Source organism: Nothoprocta perdicaria, unplaced genomic scaffold (genome assembly GCF_003342845.1).
Source record: "Nothoprocta perdicaria isolate Ctin4 unplaced genomic scaffold, notPer1 scaffold_297, whole genome shotgun sequence".
In the NCBI taxonomy this organism is placed as follows: domain Eukaryota; kingdom Metazoa; phylum Chordata; class Aves; order Tinamiformes; family Tinamidae; genus Nothoprocta; species Nothoprocta perdicaria.
In genome coordinates, this window is record NW_020455529.1 from 610,728 (window position 1) to 621,581 (window position 10,854).

A 10,854-nucleotide genomic window follows, 5' to 3' on the forward strand; every position below is an offset into this window, starting at 1 on the left:
TTTTTTTTTTTTTTTTTTTTTTTTTTTTTTTTTTTTTTGTCTGAGAGGACTCAAACTCACATTTCCTGTAATGGCCTTTTCCAAAACACAGCTGGGGTGTTCAAACCTATTCTCGTCAGAGCAGCTCAACTTTAAGTTCCTTGGACACTGAGAGCCCGAGGAAGCAAACAAGCCTCTGTAATCTCCCGGCTCCCACACCCAATGAACAAGAGGAATATGCTGGTACCTTCACCAGGACTGTGTCTATATTTTGTCTAAGTGACAGCTTCATAACAGCTGCACATATCATCACAGGAACAGGGACGTGCCCACATCTTTCACCTCTACAGGAGAGATCTACACCCACTAGGTTATAATGTAATTTACTCCTTCCCCTCCCATCCACAATGAATCCAAAGGCAGTCTCAATGAGTGGCTCACAAAGTCATACTCGGGTGCTGTCTCACTGTGTGTCTATGTCTCTCTCTGGCCCAATGAATCACAGAGAACCATGAAATGGGAGTGACAARCCTTCACCTATCATTTCCACACACACCCTGTACTCTTAAGTCCCCAGTCTTGCTTACTGACTAGTTTAAGCAGTGGGGAAAGATGGTGTTGAATCCCTCCAGGCAAATGAGGGGAACAAAACCACCTTTCTCTAACATCCTTGCTAGGATTCTGACCACTAAACCTTGGGGTAATAGGGATGGGTCCAACATGTTTATCTCTAGGCCTTTTTTAAAGGTGTGGTTATGAGTAGATTTGATGTAGGCGCTAATGAGAACACCCAACTGGCTGGCGTGCTGACCAGACAGAGCAATGGCTGGTGTAACACCTCACCTGCGAACCTCGCGAGCCGTGAGGTACCCGAGCAGCACCGGCCACGTACTYGCTGCATGAGTCCGCCAACGCCCAGGAGCAGAACCGCAGGGCACCTCATGAACCCACAGCTCAAGAACATAGGCACCACAAGGAGACACGCCAAGCACAATATACATTTTATTAATCTCATTTCGAAGAGAGTTAAAGAGCAGACCGGAGAAAAAAATGCAGAGCATAATCTTAATGGTTCACAAACAGCAATCGAGCCCCTTAAGCAGTCCCTTCCTTTGCTTTGTATATAATTTTGATGGAAGGGTGACCTATTATTTTGACCATATTTAAAAGGATGCCATTGAAAACAACATAAAGTGCGTCTGAAATATATTAGTGATATTAGAGAACAGAGTTCAGAGGCTTCTCCTGAAAATACTGATTTCTGTTCTGTGATTTCAGCCTCATGGCTATAATTAGAGCATGCAATAATCATTTTGCCTTGAGATCTGAGAAGGAGTTAAGTCCCACAGAAATGGAATGTATCTGAATAATTTATTTTACGGAAATACAGACTTAGCTTTCAAATATCTAGAGGACTTTCTATGTATAGTATTGTGGAAAAACTGCATTAAGTACTTTTCTTACCCATATGGGGTAAACATATATATATATGCCATTAGTCCAAAGATTTAATTTTGCAGCAGGAGGAAAGCGTCTGTGTTCCTATGAAATTGTCTTTTATTTCCCAGTACTCTAAACATTGAGAAGTGACCCACTTAAAGAAATTTAATCTCATTAATCTCATTTAATCACTAAATATCACATAGTAATGTAATATATAACATGTTTTGAAGTGCTACACTCTTTTCATTCCTCCAATACCTTCTTTTTTCACATTATGGAAATGATTCTCCTTCTATGAAACTTACAGGCACATCATTTGAAAGTGAGTCTTCTTACTGCAAGATTTTCCCTGGAGTATTGGTACTCAGAAGAACTTGTCTTTAYTGATGGGAAGACAACACCTCAACACCAGTGAGGACATGCCACCTATTAGAAGGGAAATATTGTCTTCTGTTGCAATGAAAGACTCTTGATGTCTCTTCCATGTGTTTAAARTGTTGTGACATTTTGTATTGCTGTAGCACAAGAATGTTCCTTCTGGGAAAGGCACAGAATATACTAATGAAAAGGTTCATATACCAGAGAGATTTCCTTTCCTCTGTAAAACGATAAAATTATTCTTGTTCTAATATGACTTGGATACAGGAGACAGAGTAACTGCTTGTAAATATAGCTCAAAATGACCAAGTGGCATTTTTAAAGTTCAAATCCTCCCCTCTTTAGTTATCATGCATTGCATTAATGCTACTCAAAAACAGAATTTGTCAAGCCACTGTGTACCAAAGTGCCTTATTCTGTAGTGTAACAGTAACAAGTGAAACAGAGCTTGCTGAGGTTTGCTTTCAATTTCCTCTTCTAACTCCTGTGCCATTTAAAACAGATGACACACCGATGAGGTGAAGAGGACAGAATAAAGCACCGGAGATCACCTGAAGGTCAAAATACAGGAGGTTTCTTCATATTAAATGTGCCAGAGTCATGCTAGTTTTCTATTCAACAAAACAAAATTCTTGCATACCAGGAAGGCAAAGAGCGAAGCAGTTAAGAGATTTAGATACCAGGAAACTGCTTTTCAAGGTTGCAAGAATCCTGCTCATTACAACATCAGATAATTAACTACTAGACAGATAAAACCCATGGTTTTCAAAGCAAATACCAAGGAGTGGTGCTTGGGTTCAGAAATGGAATACGCAGCTTTCAGACCGATCCTCAGTTTGCATGCACGTAAAACATGTCTCTCTTTCAAYATGTTTTATGGCAGGTTGTAAGAAAGAGATAACGTCTCTCCTCATTTCCATTACAAAGCTCTGTTGAGAGACTAACAGCAGTCTACTGCAGCAAACGTGAAAGAAAAAAAAAGAGAGAAAAGGAAAAAAGATGACTTTTTCTGAATTTGGATTCCCACGCTGGGTGATGCCCTTCCCTTTGCCCAGTGTGCCTTACTCGGCGGTAATCACTCCCTTTTCCCAATGACTGTGACCAATTCTGTCGGAAAGCTGCCTGTTCTTCTGCAGGGCTACACTCAAAACTCAAACAACTCAAGGATTGCTTCAGCCACAGGCACTTTCACACAGTTTGATCCAAAATTGCCCCAAGGAAGACTTAAATCATGCCGGATGAGAGTTCAGACAGTGCTCTTAATGGGCGAAAATTCACTTGCCAAGTGGCAACAGAGCAACCAGCTAGATCAACAGAAGGACTTCCTGAAGGCATGAAATCACCCAGGACCTGGTTGGACACATGTTGAGTGAGGGTCAGGAAAAACCTGGCCTCAGTCTTGCATTACACTAACTTTCCTTTTTTTTTTTTTTTTTTTTTTTTTTTTTTTTTCCCCTTCCCCTGTGTGTAGGTTGGTTTAATTTACTTATTTTAAGGAGAACTGATTTTTCCAGACTAAGACACTTAYCCAGACACTTGCTCTCAGATTTCAAAAAGCATGAGGGTCTGTTTAGGGCAGTTTTAGCAAACAAAGATCTTATAAGMATGACAATATTGTATGCTCAAAAAGTGTCGTGAAGATCAGGGGGAGAAAAAAAAAAAAGTATTCTGACTATTTGGGAAGGAGAAGTACCCAAACTTTCAGAAGTTCAGTAGCTGTCTCAATATCTTGGCCACTGGAGACTGCTGAGGATAAACAAAGGTTTTACTGAAATTAGGTTRTATTAGTTAAGAAATCTCTAATGAGAGAAAAAAAAAGGGAAAAACCATCAACATCCACAAATAAGCAAGCAAACAATTGTGTGGGACTTGTTTAAAACAATCAAACAACAAAAAAGAAAAACCCAAACAGATATAAATGGCAAATAACAGGGGAAAAAAAAGAAGAAAAAGAARACCAGAACAAATGGACAAAATGACCTCACAAGTAAAGGGTGTTGTGCAAATGGCATACTAAATCTTTATGGATCTTTGTGCCTTTTTGGCATCCTCATCCCCCATCGCTTCACAAGAGGTTGATCCTGCGTTCTCATTAGCAGTTCCCTCTTGCCCTGTGCTTTCTGACTGTCCCTACCTTCAATTTAATTTTTGAAAGACGAAGAAATTACTACCCTTATGTCCTTAAGCCTGTCCCTTCTCCTCCCACCCACACCGTTTTGGTAGCAAGGCCTGCATGCTCTCCCCCCTAAGCGGTTTTAACAAGACGGTRTAAGGAAGCAGCGCGTTGCTGTGTGGACTTTCCCTCAGTGAGATGTGGGTTTCTGACTGCCACGCTGGGCTTGTTTGGGGAGTCATCCACCCGCCAGTGAAACTGGATCTAACCTGTTGCATCCTGAAGCAATTGAGCAAAAAGGAGTTGTGGCTGCTGTAACCAATCGCAGAAAACATGTAGGCGAGGTGCAATTACCCAGGGTACCGCCATCTGATAACACTTACAACAAACAAAATTAAAAGACTCAACCCAGAAGCAAACTAGTGCAAGGATTTTCTTTCCCTCTTTTTTTTTTTTTTTTTTTTTTTAAATAACTGACTACTGTTTTCTTTCCCTAGCGTTGCTGTAAAGTTCACCTCCGACAGATAATATTATCCTGAACATTTTTCTTCACTGGATGGTGGGGGTTGAATTTCAGGGTTCTCCTTCAACACTGGAAGAACTTCAGATCCCACGGATAAAATATCCGGAAAGGATGAGCACAAGGGCTGGTTTATCAGGTATATACCGAAGTTTGTCTGAAAAAAAGTAAAATATTAATTAAGATACAACTCATGTCAGAGTAATCACATCTCTAAAGGATCTCAAAGCCCAGGTATGTTCAGGAAAACAATACTGCTTTAAGGACAAGGATATATGCTTGATCTCCAGGTAATTAAGAACACTTTAACTGATTAGTTCTAATAGACAAGTAAACAAGAGCCAACCCCATGCTAATCAGGAAGAATACCTTAAGTAACTAGATAAAGAAGAAGGTAGCATTTCATCATGAGTTCCACAGYATTATACACATATAAATTATGTATATAATTTATACTCCCTCACAGTCTTGTTACTTAATGACTGCTCTGGTTTTTATTGACAAATACAATTAATACCTTTTCACAAACAAAGGCTAGGAAGTTTGAGAAAGAATATATGTTGAAACAGTGAGGAAAAGTCTCTAATGTGCCTTCTTTGCTTTATTAAGAACATTTTGCTTTTCTTAGCCTTTCTGAATGTTTCCTTTCTTTTTTTCTGAATATTTTAGTATATTTTACAGAAATACTCAGAAAGCCTGTGTTATTAAGACTACCACTTGTTACCTCTCATTAGCACTGAAGCCATCGTACATGAAAACTAGAGATATTATATATGTGCCCTTGTGATACTGACCGATAAAGAAAAAAGAAATAGGGCAACTACTTCACCTCCTGATCAAACAATCCTYCTAAGCACTGAAAAATATGCCTGCACTCAGATAAAGCACTTCCAGGCAGTCTTAATTTTAAGCACACAAGACACGCCAGTTAAAGCTGTAAACAGTCGGGCGTAGTGTGAAAATGTCACATTAGGGGAGTAAGAGCATACTTTACMTGATGTGCTTCTGTTGTGTAAAATAGCAAATGAAATTGATTATATCAATTCATGTATCTATAATTATGAAAAAAAACATTTGAAAATGAAACTCTATTGTCCTTCACCATTTCCTGAKGAAATTTACTGCCGTTGTTCAGATAGACATTCCTGAAATAGAGGGAACTGCAAGTATGGAAGGTTTAGCAAAACATGTACTCGGTGAAGGGAAATGTGAGGGTGATAGAGCCCTGGAACAGGCTGCCTCTCCTTCTCTGGAGATCTTCCAAACCCACCTGGATTCCGCCCTGTGTCCCGTGCTCTGGGTGTCCCTGCTGGAGCAGGGGGCTGGACTAGATGACCCCTAGAGGTCCCTTCCAACCTCAACCATCCTGTGAATCTGCGTAAATTGCAATAAATAAAAATAAAATCCTCACTACTTACTAGCTGAATTTAAGGAAATTTATTCAACAATCTTAATACGAAGGTAGTAAGTTTTCTCCATCTCGCACTAATTAAATAAAACACAGAAATGAAGTAATAGAGAACATCTTTAAGTCTCTGATGAAACAGCAAGATAGAAAGCTAAGATCTACTCTCAAGTAAGAGAAACACTGTAAGGCAGGGACCTAAGTACCTTGCCTGCATCGAGCCTGGTCAGGTCAATCCTATTACTGACACTTTTGGATACCTGTGATTGCAACAGTGTCAACACTGGCAGACATAAAGTAGGTCTTTATGGTCAGTGTCCTGGTATTTAATGCTGAAGAAATAACTGCAAATATTCAGTACACTGGAGGAATTCAATGCAAAATCACTATGCTATGTTACACTATGTTAGACCAATCATAATGCCAAAATGGAAAAGTTAGCAACTACTTTTTTTAAATATTAAAGTATATAATATTATCTTGGTTTTTTTTTTTTCTCAAATTTGGTAAGAAGTGGTGTTTTTTTTCAGAAATGATGTAGTAATCAGACTACATCAGACTACATTGTGGTTAATATTCTAGATTCACTTCCTATACTTTAATGCAATGAAACTAGACTTATTTCTATTCTATTCTATTCTATTCTATTCTATTCTATTCTATTCTATTCTATTCTATTCTATTCTATTCTTCTTATTTAAAAATGAGATTTTTTTAAAAAATAAGATAATAATTTATTTAAAAAATGAGGGGATTGGAAACTAAATACTGTAAAATGAATAAAATATTAGTCCATGGTATACCATATTTCACATTGGGATTTTATAACTTACCATTATAAATGAACTTACGTCAAAAATTGCAATGTATGTTTGTTAATTTATCGACAGCTTGCCTTATTTTAAAACATAGCCAAAATAACCTGSTTACTATGAACAATCGATTTATTTGGCCTGCTTTCTGTAGTTCCGGATAATTTGACATATGGGAACATATCTTATCTGGGGAGCCCTCAAATACTTTTMTAATTATTGCCATCAATATCTTCCCACTCTGATGGGGCATATAAAATTTCACATTATTTGGTGCTCTGAGAATAGATGACGCCTAAGGAGCTTTCAAAGTAATGGTTTACATATTAATGTACATATACATAATATATGTGTCAAAACCTATTCAGATGCACAACCTATTCCTACTCTTCTCCTGTAAGAACATTCTCACTTCAGAGATCTTCTTTTGTAAATGTTCTTAGGATTTAAGTGGATTTARTATCTTTTAAGTAACTTTCTTGATTTTTGTAAGAATTACAAATACTGGCTAAGCAAATACAGATAACGACAAGAAAAGCAAAACATGCCAACACCACAAGCCCAGTTCTGGTTCCAAAGAAAGGCAAAAGGCAGAAATTGGCCCTTCTCATATTTTTACTGACAAAAATGATGGAGGTTACAGCCTGTAGAGTTGTTACAATGAACTGCCTAACTTCTCTCTGCTCTTACTACCCTTTCCTGAGTTGAAGAGCATGTAGTTCTGCATGTAACCTCACCAGGACCAACCAAGAAGGGAGCAGGACTTCCAGTGCAACAGAGAGCAGGACCGTGACTTCTTCAGCTCTATTCCCTCAGTCTTCTCATGTCAGCAAAGGCTCTTCCTATCGCTTCTAAACTTCACAGTGACAGAAATTAAAGCTTTTTTTTTCTTTAATATAAGTATTTTCTATTAGCTCTGGATTGATCAAAACCTAGTTGTAAAGCGTTAAAAAACAGGAACATTAAAGCATTCGTTTTTCACATGCTGATTTTTCATGTAGGAAAAATAAAGGAAACTTCTGATTTGGTGTCAAAGACGACATCTTGTTTTGTTGAAAATAACAAAATAACACAACAAAAGTTGTTAAAAATTGATTTTCCTTTGCCATCTCCCTTAAACAAATGCATTTCCCAACTCAGGCACAAAGCAGAAAAGAAAACCATGTTATTCACAGAAGTTTATTAATTACATCAATCACTGTTTGCAAATGTTTCCAGATAACTGGATGAAAGGCATTGCATAGTGTAAAAGCCTTCACTACTTTGAAAATGATGATAATAATGCATCAGATAAGAGGGAGTCATTTGCTATCCTTATTAATGTTTCTGTAAGCCGTCCAAATGCATGGTGTCTAATTCTGCAGGAACAGGAATAGTGAGATACATAAAGGAGGATCAGCAGCCCTCAGGAAAAAACACAAGCCCTTCAGCATATGAGGGCATGTGCAGACATAGTGGATTTTGATGCACTGTTATCCATGCATTTAGACAGGGGCAGGCTGCTACTGCGATTCCTTAAGCCACCCTGACGGATCATAGCAGGGCTGCAAAACAGGGTTCCTCAAATAGGTCTCACACTGCATTTGCAAAACACAGAAGATGTCAAGAATTCAGTGTTCCCTTTTGTCTGTCCATGTGTGTTTTGCATCAGGTGGTGACACATGTGAATCACTGTGTTGGCAGGTTTATATTATTTGGTTAATGTAGCTACCTAGTCTTTCCCAGTCTCAGGCAGCAACACAAGGAGCTCTGTCTCAGAGGGGGAGCTCCTTTTTCCTTCTCAGTCAAACATCAGAGAAGGAATTGGTAAAAGGTGCTTCTTCTGAACTGGTGGCAGTAGAGCCCAGAATTGCCTGGTAGAGGTGTATGCATTTTAATTCCAATCAGGTGATAAAAGATTTTCATAAAATATGCCTGGCTAGGCTTCATCATCCTGGTGTTACATTTATGAGGAAACACACAAACTGTTTGTGAGGCTCATTACAAAGGCTCCTTCTCACTTTCAGCAACAATCCACATATGCAAAGCCTCAGTCTTTCAACCTGGAACATCAGGTTCTCACAGTCTCTGAGGAACACAGGAGAACATAATTTCAGAAATGAATATTGAGCCACCTTTTACATGCCATACTTCATCTAGCTCAGTATTGAAAGTCTTTGCTTTGGGCTACCATTTCATCAAGCTTGATACATTCCTCTTGATTGGCATTCTTCTTGGAAAAACAAAACCAACTGGTAAGTGTTGACACCCGACTGCCATATTAAGCAGGTGGGATTTGCTATCCAATCACATATACAGTGTCTTTAATGTTCTGGAAATCAAGCAACAACCTCATCCTCCCGAAAGTATCAGTTTCCCTTTTATCTGGWAATTAGCTTAAGCCCTGTTGCTGCATGTTTGTTATTTGTTATAACTGTCTTACTGACAGCTGTGAATAAACACTGCTAAATTGCTTCACAGAATTTGATAAAAGTAAGACCATATCTAGTAGATGTCCTCTGCCAAGTCTGCTTAACACCCTGAAGGTGTCACAGTGCTCAGCTGCTACTCACTGATAACCAGCTGGAGACCATCACACTTAAGAGACCACTCGGATGAGAGTTGGACTATGAGGTCTTCTAAGACCTCAGYTCATGCACAGTCAATTCTGCCATGAGGCTAAGACAGAGGACTTGCCCTCATAAAGATTAGGGCATGCTCATAAGCTCTCTTCTGCCAGCACTAGACCAGGAGTAACCACTGCTGAAGTTGAGTAAAAACAGTGCTGAAGGTTGGGGAAGAAATCAGAAAGCTGCAGGCCCAGTTCTCTGCAGCACGACCATGGTTGCATGGCCGAGGGAAGCAAAGCACTCCCCTAGCCTGAATAGCAGCTCTGTGCTCTGCACTGCCTTGCCTTGCCACGCGCCTTTCATCTGATGCCAGGTTCTCAAGAGGCTGGATTGCTCTCTTTGCCTTCATTCTGTGTGAATGAGTTGCTTCTAGGAGTGTTTGTATCGAGAAAATCTTTGCATYGCTGAGTTAATCAAAAAGAAGCTCATCTCTGTTGTGGGAGACACACAGAAGGTGCTTTGCCTCTCCTGAGAATCTGTACACCAGGGAAGTCTCCTTGCCACTTGAGAAGGTCCCTGAATGCCGACTGCTTTTCCTCTCCAAAGGCTTATAAATCCAGTGTGGGTAGAGGGAAAGCCTCCACAGGCTGCACCCTGCTTGGTAGCTGGACAGTATCCCTACCAGAGTGCCAGAGAGCACCGTTAGGTGACCCAGGGTGCCAGCCCCAGCTCACCGTGAGCTCGGCCGGGTTCCTGTCCCCAGGGTGGCCAGGAGCTCCTCACAGAGGCACACAGRCTGCCAACCTCTGCCCGCCAGAGCCTGCAGGACACCCCTGGGTCACCTCSGGCCAGCAGGAAGCCAGGCCTAGACAGCTGGCCCCACTTGCTGGCTCCTCACAGGCGTCCCACTCGGCACCAGGCAGCTGCCTCYGCCTTGGAGCCGGCGCGGCCACTCACCAAGGATAACGTTCACCGAACACGTAGCTCTTTGTTTGCTCAGTGAGTCACCGAGACCAATCGATTTCTTTCAACAAAGAAAGMGTTATTTGTAACTTGTCTGTACATTGTTTGGGTAAGTAATATCAACCTGCTTGTTATTGCTTTGCCTCTGTGCTGGGTGTAATCGAGGGAGTTCAGCTGCTGACCTACAAGTCGAGGCTTCCGAACCTGGACTGGATGACTGAGTTTTAAAGCAGAGGCTAAATGAGCAGTAAGCACTGAGCTTAGAATAAGGATTTTCATCTGAATAAATACTTACGGGGAAATTTGGGAAGATTTTGCGATGCTGAAGTGTCTAAACATCATCCTAACGCTCCCAATTCCAAGAAATAATGCAACCTTAGGACACAGAATGATTCCTAAAGTACACTTATACTTCAAATATGTTTCCCAGTCAATTCTTTTCCTAATGGATTAGTTTGACTCTTTGACTATAGACTCTTTGACTATAGACTCTTTGACTATATTCATGTCTACTCTGTGTTTCCTGCTACGTATTTATCAGAGACTAAAACTTTCAGTAAGGTTTAAGCAAGCTAACTGTACAGTTAACTACAAGCTGATTGTAGTTGCAAGCACGTTTTGATTTCTCCACAGATACCTCTTTGTGAATGACATCAACATATCAGCCTGTGTTCTTCAAGATCAAAAAAAAA

General features: G+C 40.0%; 1 protein-coding gene across 1 annotated transcript in view; it reads right to left on the minus strand.

Annotated features, from left to right (window-relative positions):
- Positions 1 to 4,384: 4,384 nt before the first annotated feature.
- The window catches only part of MOCOS (molybdenum cofactor sulfurase), a 177,728-nt gene continuing 171,258 nt past the window's right edge, over positions 4,385 to 10,854 (minus strand). Inside the window, exon 17 of the mRNA XM_026041857.1 lies at positions 4,385 to 4,590. Coding sequence (XP_025897642.1) covers positions 4,444 to 4,590 — 147 coding nt within the window. The 3' untranslated portion in view covers positions 4,385 to 4,443. The remainder of the gene's footprint in view (positions 4,591 to 10,854) is intronic.